The sequence below is a fragment of the Capricornis sumatraensis genome, chromosome 16 (assembly GCF_032405125.1).
Source record: "Capricornis sumatraensis isolate serow.1 chromosome 16, serow.2, whole genome shotgun sequence".
NCBI classification, from domain to species: domain Eukaryota; kingdom Metazoa; phylum Chordata; class Mammalia; order Artiodactyla; family Bovidae; genus Capricornis; species Capricornis sumatraensis.
The window spans coordinates 20,141,704-20,157,140 of record NC_091084.1 but is presented as its reverse complement, the minus strand read 5'-3'; the positions used below and the strand labels follow the sequence as shown (position 1 = coordinate 20,157,140).

Genomic DNA, 15,437 nt, shown 5'->3' with positions numbered 1-15,437 from the left:
CTGGAGTTTGCTCAGGTTCATGTCCATTGAGTTAGCAATGCAATCCAAAGTATTGGAGCTTTAGCTTCAGCATCAGTCATTCCAATGAATATTCAGGACTCATTTCCTTTAGGATTAACTGGTTTGATCTCTTTGCAATCCAGAGGACTCTCAAGAGTCTTCTCCAGCACCATATTTCAAAAGCATCAATTTTTCAGTGCTCAACATCCTTTATGGTCCAACTCTCACATCCATACATGACTATTGGGAAAAACTATAGTTTTGACTATACAGACCTTTGTTGGCAAAGTGATGTCTCTGCTTTTTAATATGGAGTCTAAGTTTGTCATAGCTTTCCTTTCAAGGAGCAAGCGTCTTTTAATTTCATGGCTGCAGTCACCATCTGCAGTGATTTTGAGGCCCAAGAAAATAAAGACTAGAAAGTTCCTAAGTTAGGTAGCTTAACTATCTTCTGAAATGAGAAGGATGTGTTGAGAAACGGGCAGGGGTGCTGCTCAATGTTGTGGTCTGATCACTTGGGAGGGCATTGAGACACTAAAAGTCAGGTATAAACATGGAATATTAGGGAATTCTCTGGGAGTCCAGTGGTTAGGGCTCAGCACTTTCACTTCCCTGGATCCAGGGTTCAGTCCCTGGTTGGGAAACTAAGATCCTGCAAGTGGTGTGGCATGGCCAAAAAAAAAAAAAACAGTGAGACAGTAATAAATAAGGTATTGATAAGTTGACAGCAGTCAGTACTGGTTAGAAGCAGGTACTTGTGGTCTCTTAGTCTGTAAGAGTGACAGGAGTGACTATGTGTCAGAGGGGTGGCAATGGTAAAATGGAAGGGACTAATGCAAATTATGTGGACTGGATGTGATGATTGCTGCTTAATGCTTTTCAAAATACAAGTCTGGGCAGGATGGCCTCTGACTTCCCTCTTGATTATTTTATAAGATGACAGTATCATAGCCCTAAGCAGGAACCTGACTTGCAACCATTACAGTTCACTGCCTTTAACCCCAAATTAGCCATTCTGCAGCTGTCTTGCACACTGCTTTCTTAGAGTACAGAGTCTCTAACATTTGTGCTTCACAAAGGACCCTGGATAAAGGGCAACTCTGGAGTCATAAGAAATTCTTTCCAAAGCAGCAGAATTTCCCAAGCTTGGAGCCCAACAAGAAGCGTGGCTTTTTCTTCAGAAGTTTGTCAACCTGACCCTTTGATGAAATTTATCATTAGGTTCTTCTGACTCCCCTTCCTGCTTTATTTACCTATGTACAGGACAGTCTCCCTCTGGATTAAACATCTCTCATTTCCAAACAGTTCTAGGGTCCTCCTCAAATGGAACAAATGATCTGCTTTTTTTTTTTTTTAAAGTCACAACTGATGATTTAACTAAGAACTTAGAGCAGCATTTTCATTTGAAAGAAGACTAAGTAGATAAGGACAGGAGAGAAGGAAAAAGAAATAATAGCAGAATTTCAGTTCTGACATTCTGGAAGTATGGGTCAGACACATTTGTGCTTTGGATGACTTTTCCTATTAAGCTCAAATCACACTTTCCCCTTACTACTGAGCATTAGCCATGCCCTCATCACAGGCTTTTGTGATTTTGTGTTTAAAGAATTCCATTATCTAAGACCATCACATTTAGCAATGTAAGCTTTTTTCTATGTAAGCTTGTCTTCTTGACCACTGGATGCGCAAATAAGGACCCAAATGGCAACCCACTCTAGTAATATTGCCTAGAAAATTCCAAGGATAGAGGAGCCTGGTGGGCTCTAGTCCATGGGACTGCAAAGAGTTGAACATGACTAAGCGACCAAGAACTGCTGCTTACATCTGTTATAGGACCTGTTGCGTAAACATTGCTCAATAAACATCTGATTGTTAACAAACAAATGAATGAGTAAACAGAACTAGAATATTCTAGTTTCTTCATGTCATTAAAATATCTATCAATCAGTTGCATTATTAGGTCAGGTTTGCACAATGCTCAACCCACAATGTCCTCAGCAACTTGATTATTTCAACTACTAGGAAAAACTTTTAGACTGTCATTGTGTTTAGATGATTACAGTCAAACTATATACATGGTAGGGTAGTGAAAAGGAAACTCCAGCTAGAGCCAATTTTCCACTGGACTTACAGGTTATGCAACTCCTCCACCAGGTAAAGTTTGACCCATCACATGAGTTTGCACTTCATGTGAAGAAATTTAAAGCGTGTGTATTTTTGTTTTATTTCAGCAAACTCCAGAAGACAAAGAGGGATATCAGATGGCTTCAAGGAGTGACTGGTGAATGGTTTGAAGAAATTCAAAGGAAAAAGTTTTGTAATGAAACAGATGTTAGCCAAATGTTAAAACAACCGCTTACACATAGGCTGAGAAAGGAGATGGCAGAAAATGGTGAGACCTTATGGCTCTTCGTTGTAGATAAGGGTTCAATGGGATCTCCAATTTAACCAATCTGTGTTTAGGACTATTTTAAAATTATAAGGGACAAAAAGTTCACAATAAAAAGAGTGAACTGAAAATGTACTGTGATGTCTTGGGTGGGGTGGGGGGGGGGGTGTTTTTATAGTCATGCAAGATAGCACAGTGGTTAAGAACACAGACATCAATATCAAAAAGGGCTAGATTCAAATATCCACTCTCTCTCTCTACTCTCTGTTCTATCAGAATTCATGTGACTCTCTTTAAGCCTCAATTTTCACATCTTTAAATGGGTATGATCATCATATGGTGGTTGTTGAGAATTAAATAAAATAACATGTATAAAGTACTGAGTCCTAACATGGTAAGCATTTAAATAAATGGAATGATGGTGCAGAAGGAGGGGGAGACAAAGGAGGGGAGGAAAAGGAGAACAGAGAATGAGGAGAACAGGTGGTAGAGATGCTTCCACACTTTTGGTACTTTGGTAACTTAAATGCCATAAATGAGTGCAAACAAATGTCTTCCATAGACATTCTAACTTTGTAACTACCAGCATGTCAGCATGTCTAAAGTATTACAGTATGATGGACTTGATATATGTAGCTCTGGAGAAAAGGAAAGATATGTCCATTTGAATGAGGAGTTCCAAAGAATAACAAGCAGAGATAAGAAAGCCTTCCTAAGTTATCATTGAAAAGAAATAGAGAAAAACAATAGAATGAGGAAGATTAGAGATCTCTTCAAAAAACTTAGAGATACCAAGGGAAGGTTTAATGCAAAGATGGGCACAAGAGGAGTTCCCTGGTGGTCCAGTGGTTAAAAATCTGCCTGTCAGTGCAGGGGACGCAGGTTTGATCCTTGGTCCAGGAAGACTCAGATGCAGCAGGGCATCTAAAGCCCATGCATCACAACTACTGAGCCCGTGTGTTGCAACTACTGAAGCCTTGATCACCCAAGAGCCCGTGCTCTGCAAGAAAAGCCACCGCAGTGAGAAACTTGTGCACCACCACAAGAGAGTAGCCCCTGCTCACCACAACTAGAGAACAGTCCATGCACCAACGAAGACCCAGCACAGCCAGAAATAAATAAACACTTTAAAAAAAAAAGATGGGCACAATAAAGGACAGAAACAGTATTGACCTAACAGAAGCAGAAGGTATTAAGAAGAGGTGGCAAGAATACACAGAAGAGCTATACAAAAAAAGATCTTCATGACCAAGATAACTACGCTCATGTGATCACTCACCTAGAGCCAGACATCCTGGAATGTGAAGTCAAGTGGGCCTTGGGAAGCATCACTATGAACAAAGCTACTGGAGGTGATGGAATTCCAGCTGAACTATTTCAAATCCTAAAAGATGATGCTATTAAAGTGCTGTACGCAATATGCCAGCAAATCTGGAAAACTCAGCAGTGGCCACAGGGCTGGAAAAGGTCAGTTTTTATTCCAATTCCAAAGAAAGGCAATGCCAACGAATGTTCAAACTACCACACAATTGCACTCATTTCACACACGAGCAAAGTAATGCTGAAAATTCTCCAAACTAGGCTTCAACAGTACGTGAACCGAGAACTTCCAGATGTTAAAGCTGGATTTAGAAAAGGTACAGTAACCAGAGATCAAATTGCCAACATCTGTTGGATCATAGAAAAAGCAAGAGAATTCCAGAAAAACATCTGCTTCATTGACTATGCTAAAGCCTTTGATTGTGTGGATCACAACCAATTGTGGAAAATTCTGAAACAGATGGGAATACCAGACTACCTTACCTGCCTCTTGAGAAATTTGTACACAAGACAAGAAGCAACAATTAGAACCAGACATGGAACAATGCACTGGTTCCAAATTGGGAAAGGAGTACGTCAGGGCTGTATATTGTCACCCTGCTTATTTCACTTATATGCAAAGTACATCATGTGAAATGCTGGGCTTGATGAATCACAAGCTAGAATCAAGATTTCTAGGAGAAATATCAATAATCTCAGCTATGCAGATGAAAGCAAAGAGCCTCTTGATGAAAGTGAAAGAGGAAAGTGAAAAACCTGGCTTAAAACTCAACATTCAAAAAACAAAGGTCATGGCTTGTGGTCTCATCACTTCATGGCAAATAGGTGGGGAAACAATGGAAAGAGTGACAGAATTTATTTTCTTGGGCTCCAAAATCACTGCAGATGGTGACTGCAGCCATGAAATTAAAAGACGCTTACTCCTTGCAAGAAAAGCTATGACCAACCTAGATAGCATATTAAAAAGCAAAGACATTACTTTGCTGACAAAGGTCTGTCTAGTCAAAGCTATGGTTTTTCCAGTAGTCATGTATGGATGTGAGAGTTGGACCATAAAGAAAGCTGAGCACTGAAGAATTGATGCTTTTGAACTGTGGTGTTAGAGGAGGCTCTTGAGAGTCCCTTGGACTGCAAGGAGATCAAACCAATCCATCCTAAAGGAAATCAGTCCTGAATATTCATGGGAAGGACTGATGCTGAAGCTGCAGGTCCAATAGTTTGGCCACCTGATGTGAAGAACTGACATGTTAGAAAATCCCCTGATGCTGGGAAAGGTTGAAGGCAGGAGGAGAAAGGGATGACGGAGGATGAGATGGTTGGATGGCATCACTGACTTGATGGATGTGAATCTGAGCAAGCTCCAGGAGTTGATGATGGACAGGGAAACCTGGCGTGCTGCGGTTCATGGGGTCGCAAAGAGTTGGACACAACTGAGCAGCTGAACTGACTGAACTGAGCTCTTGCCTTTGAATTTTTAATACTCATAAATAATACTATGTATTATCTGTACATATATTATACATATTTATGTTAATGTTTACCCACATATAAAGCATATATGTAGCAAATACATATACACAGAGATAGATTTTTGATGGGAATAAGAAATACTCTGAAGGGTTTAATATGCTTTTCCTTTACTTTCTTTGATATGAAAAGTTATGTAGTGTCTCACGACAGTTTTAAAGCACCAAAATAAAGATTTCTAAAGGACATGGTAGTTAAGAGTGGCATGAGAATTGAATGAGGTCCCTAACAAAGTTTTGGTTTTGGTTCACCAGGGGGAAGATACATTGAGAAAGCCTCGAAGCTGGAATAGGGGGAGGGACATTCTATAGAACTGCAGTCCACAATACATATTGAAAGACTCCCTGCTTTTTGCGAGGTTTTTTTCCCAATGAGCAGAACCGTTCATGGCACAGGAGTGCCTCTAGTTCCTGAGGTTCATTTGGGGATGAACCCCGCCCACCCCCCACCCCCGACCCAGTTCATATATGCCGGCATTTCTAGACTGCGTGGGGGGCGGTGAAGAGAGATTAGTTCTCCAGTATACTTACCTGGAAATATTTTAGTCATGCAAAATTTTTATAACTTTCATTTAGATCCTGTGGAATTACAAACATCAAGATCTAAAAATATACTCAATCAAAGAAACCCAAAATCCGTTCCTTCTCGGCTGAGCTTCAGATCATCATTTGCTTCCTTGTTCTCATTCAGAAAATCCAGAAAGGAGACTTCAAAGCTTCAGTCGCTGGGACAGACAGGGTGAGTAAACTCTGATCATGTGACAACTCATTAGTTACCAGATCCCAGAGGCCAGCAGCCTGTTTTGTGTTCAGAATGTTTAATGTTTGTTTTTAGCATTTAATTCCAGATAGTAACAAAGGAAACAGGGCTGAGCTCTGTAAGGGACAAAGTCCCTACGAAACTTTGAAACTGGGCTTATCTGAAATCCAACTTCTAACCAATGGCACAAGTCCCAGGAGGTGGACATGGTGAATAATGGGTTAAATGTTGAGAAATAATTATTGACAGTTTTTCCACTGCTCCAAGAGCCTGGTCTATCCCCTGGCCATGAAAATGCATTTAAATCAAAACTACTCCTTACTGGAGGAGTATGTGTGTCAGGAGAGTTGGGGCATAAAGAGTAAATGCACCTAAATCAGATGAACAAAGAGTAGAGAAAATCTGAAGTTTGAAGCAGAGAAAAATATATTACCATCATTAAAAATATTCAGAGCAGCCATTTTTCTGTAGTTGCCTGGAATTTAAATTTAAAGTGAAGAAAGGGAAGCTTTGAGAGCAATGGAGGTATTGTTCCAGTGGATTCCCAGTTGAAAACTGTGTAAATCAGTTCGTCTTGACTCACTATGCTGTTGGATTGTTTTGTGAAAAACAAGCAAGTCTTTGCTTACGTGCAATTGAGCTGACTGCTAAGTATTTTCAGCATGTCTTCCTGGTTGAAAAGCTTCCCACCCTCTTAAGGTGTTGGCTTGGCACGTGATATGTTCCTTGTGTGCCATTAAGTGTGCACTGCAGTGCTAAGTAAAAGGTGTTGGAGGTCACTCTTGCTGAAAAACAGTAGGCAGCAAGCAGCTGGCAAGGTATGTGATGAGTCTCTGAGACTCACTCAGCTCTGTCCTCCCCTCTTAGGGGAATGGAAGGTTTTTACTTCCAGCTTTCAGCTGAGGCTGTTTTTGTCCTTGACGAAATAATGAAGAGCTGAACAAAATGTAGATTTATGTGATTGTTTCTACGAGAGTTGCTTACAAGGAAATACTCTTCAAACCGGTGAGTTGCTTTTCTTTGTAAAAAATGTTTAAAACACTAGTAATTCTCTCATTTGACAATTTAAAATTGAGGAGTATTTCCTTTATAAGAAATATTTCTTTTAAAGAGGAAAGAAATATTTTTAATATGAGGGGTGGCTGGGGCTTATGATGTGATTTGTGTTTCAGGTAATTTTCTTTAAGGCAGAGTTTTATTGTAGCTGAACAATGTAACATTAGTAAACTAGGAAAAGCTGAGGTAACCAACAAGTTAATTTCAAGCTTATATTGTAAGTTGCTGCAAAAGTGGAACAAAGAAGGTAAAAAAACAATAGTCTTCATTCTGGGCATCATGGATTTTGGTTATAGACCAAATTTTTAAAAAATGAAACTCTTACAAAATTCTCTTTAGCAACTGTTCTTCTTAAATACCAAAATGACATGTAGCTCTCTTTTAACCAGACAAACACAATATATAAAAAGGAAACAAATTTTATCCTTTAAGCATATGTTTATGTTTCACAGTTTTCAGATTTCTCCTCTTTAAATACATTTTATTTTCAAACTGTAATTATGCTGGTTTAAAATGTAACAAATACACTGTTTTTTGCTCCTAGTAGGTTTCAGAAGATAAAGCATAAAAATATACCCTTTTTATTTTTAAATATGAGTGTGACCTAAAGATTTGGATCTAAATCCTGAATTTGAATGTGTGTATTGGGAAAGAGGTTGTTTTTAAGGGTGTGTGGCACTATGGTAGGACAATAAATGGTGTGTCATACATTCTGAGGGGCTCTTTATTATTTTCATTATCTTCATTATTTTTCATTCAGCAGCTCTGATCTTTTCCAAAATACAGAAGCAAGCTTCAGAATCAGACAGGAGCGGCTCCTTGCCTATAAGCACAGTGGGAGGAACTGACAAAGGCCCCGGGGGAAGCACAGTCATCCTGCGCTGGGAAGTAGTCAGGTTTCTACTTGCTGAAGCCATCAAAACTCGACATTGTCACATTCGGTCCTCTGGAGAACAAGTTAGCCAAGCAGTTTTAGAGGATCTTCTGCAAATCACAGAAAGAAGGCCAACCCCCAAAAAGCTGTAGGAACATAGTGACTTCATTAATTAACAAAAAGGCAAAAACTTTTGCCATTTCTGATTCAAATATGACTACTGAAGTTTCTCCTCCCAAATTTATGTACTTCCTAATTATCCCACTATCATTTTAATCCATTTGTAAATAATTGAACTGTACTCTCTGTGACTCTACCACAACCCCAGGAATAAAGAAATAATTTCCACTAGTGCTTTAATCATTTATTGCTAGCCAATAAATTCAAAAAAAGTATACATATACAATTGTAGCTTGGTATCTGCGGGGGATTGGTGCTGGGACCTCCTGCAGATACCAAACCCCACAGATGCTCGAGTATCTTATTAAAAATGTACAGATAGCACTCTCTAGCCACAGATTCAGCCAAAAGGCCCTCCATCCATGGCTAGTTGAGTCTGCAGAACCCACGGATACCGAGGGCTGACAGGATTGCATATCTTTCTCTTAACATTTCCCTGTAAGTTATGTTTTCTCGCATCTTGTTTGGAGGCATTTATTATCTGAGACATATGGTACTCAGCCCCCACCACAGAATTTCAGTAACTCCGTTGCCTCACAAATGCCTTCTACTTAGTTTAGCAAGTACCTAACAGTGTATGTAATGAACTTATAAATGCAGCTTCCCTGGCAGCCCAGAAGTATCTCCAGTTATTTTTTCTTGTTTCAGATCCCCCATTATCCCACTGATTACTCCCCTCCATGAACAGGTGGTGTGCCACCCTCTGTTCTAGGAGCCAACACACTCCACCATGAAGTCATGCTGCAAGGGGGCACCTTATCTTTGTGCCTATAAATTCTCGAAGCTGTGAAGCCACATGCCCCCAGTTCATTATGGTGATTTTAGGGCGGTGCATTATTTTCCCCTCTAGTCTTCCCTTTGTTGTAGTCCCAAGGACTAGAGCAAAGAGGAAGTACAAGAGAAATAGCTCATAAGGCTCATGAGTAACATGTGCAATCAAATTCAAGTTGAGCTCTTTCCTTTGAGGACCTTCACAGTGTGTAGCATACAGTAAGTACTCAGCACAATGCTGTGATTAGAGAGCGACAGCTGCTCTCCTGGAGTGAGGGTGTGCATGCTGACTACCCCGTCCCTTTAGGATGGTTGTTTTTACCTGAGGATGCAAAGTGTTTCGGTGGATCCATCCAGGCCCCCTAGCTGCTCTTCAGACATGCCCAAATTTGTCTGATCTATCAGAGGAGTCTAGCTGCAACCTCTGTTTACATAAGCAAAAAATTCAAATGCAATTTTGGAAAGTTTAAAGAGCAGGTAACTTTTTCTCCCTGAATTCTGTTTTCTGTGTCTCTTTCTCTTTTCCTCCTTCTCTCTTTCCAAGTGTCCTACTATACCATCTTCCTTCTTCCTGCCAAGTACCTAGGTTTGAGTTGGAGGACACAGGAATGTAAGACACCTAGATCAAAGGAGAAGTCAGAGTAAGCAAAATCCTTCTTTGGAAATGCTCCTTCAGTGATCCCAGGTGTGGCACCCATTGTGGTGACAGGAGGGAGAAGCAGGACAAAGGGAGTGGTTCCCAGTTGATCTGGTTGATCGTTATTAGAGTTTCATCAGCACTTAAAACTAATGACAGATTACCAGGCCCCAGCCTCATGATTCTGATTCAGGTCTGAAGTGGGGCCCTTGATTTTTATTTCTCTAGGATATTCGGATGTTTATCCAGGTTTGGAAGCAGCAGAGCTTTCTACCCCCCACTACGGTAAGGGCCGTCAGAATTCCTGGCATGTGATAGTTTCTCTTATTTATCAAAGTCCCACTCTGTTGATTAGATACTGCATTTAGTTCTGGAGATAAAACCCTGAAAACAAGACAAAGTCCTCAGCTTGAGGGCTTTAAAGTCTAGCAGGGAACACCAGATGACTGTATAGTTGGGCAGCACTCTAGGAAGTGACAATCACATCCCAATCATCATGGATTCATATATTCATTATGGTGATTTTTGGACAAATGACAGTAAGGATCTTGAGGAAGAGATGCCTTCTGGCTTAGCTGCAACCTGAGTGACATCAGTGAATACACTGATGATTATGGTGTGATATGGTGAGTGCTGTGGTGGGTGCATGGTATTCATGCCATGAGATTATAGGAGAAGCACTTAACTCAGACTGGAGAATCAGAAGCATTCCTGGGAAAAGAGAGCCAGTGTCTGAAGGGCATATAGGACTGAGCTAGGCAATTTAGAATCAGGAGGTTGTGCCAGGCAGAAAGAAATGACACAACAAAGATTCAGAAGCTAGAAAAAAGCAAGAATCCATCCAGGTCACTGAGGTTCAGTGACTCAGTATAAGGTGAGACTGAGAAGAGTTGGGGTGGGAGTATTTGGCAGAGGCCAGAACGTGGAAATCTTATACATGCTAAGGAGCTTGGTCTTGATCCTGTAGACAGCAGGGAGACATTCATCCCTTTCTAAGAATACCATTCTTTTCCTTATTGTATATACTGTATATGTATATATAGTTCCTTATTTTATATTTATAAAATATATATATTTTATACATGTAACAGATAAAATCACCCCTCTCACCAACTGACCTGAACAAGCACTAATATTTTGGTGTATTTCATGCATGTGTGCATGTGCATATTGTATTTATGTTTTTCATTAAACAGAAAAGTGACAATGAGATACTCACTTTAGCTCAGTGGTTTGCAGTCAGGGGCAGTTTTACACCCCAAAAGGCATTTGACAATGTCTGAAGACATTTCTGGTTTCCACAGCTGAAGGGTGGGTGCTGTTGGCATCTAGTGGGTAGGGGTCAGGGATGTTGCTAAACATCATATAATACATGTGATAAACCACCGCACTGAAGAAATGCCAGTAGTACCAAGGCTGAGAAACTGCTTTGTCTATAGCTGGCAGCGTGGGAATATACGTGAGAGATCTTTAAGGTATGGCCTAGTAGGACTTATGAGCAAATGCGTCTCAGATAGCTTTCTGTCTCTTGAAATCACCCAAATCCAAAGGACTCTAACCAGCATGGTTTTTGTGATGTCACTGTTGTTTTAGTCACTCTCCAAGTGGAAGCCCTTCACACCAGAAACGTACACTAATTGGAATATGTTACAGTGTTATAACATACATTTATGGCAGGGCTGGAAGTGACTGTGGAGACTCTGGGCCTCCAAGCCTCCTGAGTCTTACACCCTGCCCGCTACCTCGACCCACAGTGGCTCCCACGGTCTCGCACGCTGTTAGGGAGCGTGCATCCTTGCCCTCACAGCACACCCTCACTCTCAGTGACACTCTTTCCCAGTTGTGCCACCTGCCGTCCTTAGGAATTCCCCTTCACTCCAAGTCAGGCTAGGGCCCTGATCAGCTGATAGAGAATGTTGAGCTGCTCAGGGACACCAAGAGGCCCACCTCTCTGCAGGACTTTGGGAAGAATCTTCAGTCTGGCACATTCTCTTGGCTGCAGGCAAATGGAATTACTTGTCAATTCCCAGCTTCCTTGCTGTCTTACGTCTCCAGGCTTGTGCTCCTGGTGCTCTTTGGCTCTCATACCTGTTCAGCCAGCACCTTCTCTCCCTGTTGCTTTCCCGGTTCATCCCGACAAGTGCTCACCAGCCTCTCTGCATTTTCATTTTCCTTAAGCCTCTGTATTGCCCTTATAACACTGTGGCTTGCCTTTTGGCTCTTTACGAACCTAATCTTTCCTGTCATAAAGACTCTTAGAGAACAGTCTCTATCTCAGTGATATTTATTTCCTTCAAAGCACTCAAAATAGTATTTAGCATGTAGAAGGCATGCAGGCTCAATAAAGACGTATGAAAAGGAAGAATACAAATAAAAGCAATATTTTAACTTCTAAATATTATTAGTATAGAGCTGGTATTTCAGAATAATATGAAAAAAATCCATATTAATTTTAATTTCTGTTTAAATTTTGAGCTAAACTATAAAATATATGATGTTGTTTGTCCAACTCTTTGCGACCACATGAACTCCCCAAGAACACCAGGGCTCCCTGTCCTTCCCTATCTCCCTAAGTTTGCTCAAACTCATATCCATTGAGTCGGTGATGCCATCCAACCATCTCATCCTCTGCTGCCCCCTTCTACTGTTGCTTTCAATCTTTCCCAGCATCAGGGTCTTTCCCACTGTCAGCTCTTCACATCAGGTGGCCAAAGTATTGGAACTTCAGCTTCAGAATCAATACTTCCAATGAATACTCGGTTGATTTCCTTTAGGATCGACTGGTTGATCTCCTTGCTGTCCAAGGGACTCTCAAGAGTCTTCTCTAGCATAATTCAAAAGCATCAATTCTTCCCTGCTCAGCCCTCTTTATGGGCCAACTCTAACTTCCTTACATAACTACTGGAAAAACCATAGCGTTGACTATACGGACCTTTGTTGGCCAAGTGATATCTCTGCATTTTAATACATTGTCTCAGTTTGTCATAGCTTTTCTTCTGAGGAGCAAGCATCTTTAATTTCATGTTTAATACATGTTGTTATCTTTTAAATGTAAAATTATTTGGCCTCCTAGGTTTTATGCTCAGCTTTCAAGAACCATGAAGCAGGTAGGAGTTTGAATGAAGGAAAACTACATCTTGACAGTTTTAACTAATCTGACCTAGTCTGAGTTTATTTAATTCTTAATTCCCTCTTGCTGTGCTGTTAATGAAGGAGAGGACTTGACTTCATACAAGAGCTCTGAGTCATACAAGAGTTCAGCTCAGTTCAGTCGCTCAGTTGTGTCCAACTCTTTGCAACCCCATGAACCGCAGCATGCCAGGCCTCCCTGTCCATCACCAACTCCCACAGTCCACCCAAACCCATATCCACTGAGTTGGTGATGCCATCCAACCATCTCATCCTCTGTCGTCCCCTTCTCTTCCTGCCCTCAATCTTTCCCAGCATCAGGGTCTTTTCCAATGAGTCAGCTCTTCACATCAGGTGGCCAAAGTATTGGAATTTCAGCTTCAACATCAGCACTTCCAATGAACACCCAGGACTGATCTCCTTTAGGATGGACTGGTTGGATCTCCTTGCAGTCCGAGGGGACTCTCAAGAGTCTTCTCCAACACCACAGTTCAAATGCATCAGTTCTTTGACGCTCAGCTTTCTTTATAGTCCAACTCTCACATCACATCCATACATAACCACTGGAAAAACCATAGCCTTGACTAGACAGACCTTTGTGGACAAAGTAATGTCTCTGCTTGTTAATATGCTGTCTAGGTTGGTCATGACTTTCCTTACAAGAAGTAAGCATCTTTTAATTTCATGGCTGCAGTCACCATCTGCACTAATTTTGGAGCCCCCAAAAATAAAGTCTGACACTGTTTCCACTGTTTCCCCATCTATTTCCCATGAAGTGATGGGACTGGATGCCATGATCTTAGTTTTCTGAATGTCGAGCTTTAAGCCAACTTTTTCACTCTCCTCTTTCACTTTCATCAAGAGGCTTTTTAGCTCCTCTTCACTTTCTGCCATAAGAGTGGTATCATCTGCATATCTGAGGTTATTGATATTTCTTCTGGCAATCTTGAATCCTTTGTGCTTCTTCCAGCCCAGCATTTCTCATTATGTACTCTGCATATAAGTTAAATAAGCAGGGTGACAATATACAGCCTTGACATACTCCTTTACCTATTTGGAAACAGTCTATTGTTTCATGTCCAGTTCTAACTGTTGCTTCCTGACCTGTATACAGATTTCTCAAGAGGCAGGTCAGGTGGTCTGGTATTCCCATCTCTCAGAATTTTCCACAGTTGATTGTGATCCACACAGTCAAAGGCTTTGGCATAGTCAATAAAGCAGAAATAGATGTTTTTCTGAAACTGTCTTGCTTTTTCAATGATCCAGCGAATGTTGGCAATTTGATCTCTGGTTCCTCTGCCTTTTCTAAAACCAACTTGAACATGTGGACGTTCATCATTCACGTATTGCTGAAGCCTGGCTTGGAGAATTTTGAGCATTACTTTACTAGTTTCTATTAACTCTTACTCTGCAATTCAGGCCGCACACCCTTACTTAGGATTATAGATTTAAAAAATCAAAATTTATCTCAACTTTGGACCTAGGTCTTTAAAATTTTTCACCTTCTACTGAATTTTGGAGAAGCCATATAAATAGTAAAAGCATAATTGTTCTTCTCTAAGATGCTCTCATAATAAATAAGACTAACATAAAAATAAGCATCCTGAAGTCATCTTTATAAGGTTTGCCTTTTGAAAAAAATCCCCTTATTGTTGTCTGGTTCTGACTTAGTATCTCTTTAAAATAAAAATGTACAGAAACAGAAAATCTGTTTCCCATTTGCAAGAATAGTCTATGTGCCATACTGATCAAGGAGAGTTCTAGATTCAGTCAGCCTGTGGCCAGCTCTGAGTTCAGCCACTATGTACCTTGTACAGTGTCTTCTAATTTCTCTGCACCGCCACCATCTGATCTGTAAAATGAGAGCTGTCACAGTATCCACTTGACAAGAGTGATGTATTTAAATGAGGTAACTTGTCTATAGAGCATACAAATACTGCCTAGCACACAGTACTCAACAAATGTAACTATTTCTGTTGTTAAGTCTTCATGCTGTGTTCAAGTAAAAAGCCACTGTTATGTATTTTTTCTTGGCTACCTGAGTGACAAAGATGTAAAACACTGATCCTAAGCAAGCACAAGAAAATGTTTCTGAGAGATTTTTCAGCAGTGCACTGTGAAAGATCTCCCTACTAAGAATCAGAAACATATCTTCTCAAGATACAGAGATATAATAGAAAATGTGCTATTAATTTTCCAAAAGTTAGGCATTTCTTCAAAGATGTTATTTCAATTTTTTTTTCACAGATGTGATGGCCACACACCTTCTGTGTCTGTGAAGGGAACCACTTTGGTAAGTAACCAAAGAACTAAAGGTTATGCTGAATAATTCAGAATTAATGTAATTCCTGGTTGATTACATATTTAAATAGAATTCTCCTTGGTGCAGTCTTAAATTTACCTGAGAAGCTTAGATTTCTCTTGCAGAGCTCCAAGTTTCCCAATTGTGATTGTGGTACTGAAATGTTCAAACAGCAGCCTCTGCCTGAGACCTTGCCACTGTCTCTGCTATTTTACCACCTGTCAGTCCTATACAGCCCTAAAATGTTGAGCGGAGGAAGAGTTTATTTGAAAGTAGCAGAGGAATCGCAATTTGAGACATTCAGACTGTAGCAAGCTGTAGGCAAGTCTGCTGAAGGTCTATTGTTGTTTTTCAGTTTCTCAGTCATGTCTGACTGACTGCAGCCCCATGGCAGCACACCAGGCTCCCCAGTCCTTCACCATCTCCCAGAGTTTGCTCAAACTAAATGTCCATTGAGTCAGTGATATCATCCAACCACCTCATCTTCTGTTGT

At 40.6% G+C, this 15,437-nt stretch overlaps 1 protein-coding gene across 1 annotated transcript in view; it reads left to right on the top strand.

Moving 5' to 3' along the window:
* The window catches only part of EXPH5 (exophilin 5), a 91,903-nt gene that overhangs the window by 56,385 nt on the left and 20,081 nt on the right, over window positions 1-15,437 (top strand). The window contains exons 2-4 of the mRNA XM_068989016.1: window positions 2,232-2,392; window positions 5,812-5,974; window positions 14,890-14,935. Coding sequence (XP_068845117.1) covers window positions 2,232-2,392; window positions 5,812-5,974; window positions 14,890-14,935 — 370 coding nt within the window. The remainder of the gene's footprint in view (window positions 1-2,231; window positions 2,393-5,811; window positions 5,975-14,889; window positions 14,936-15,437) is intronic.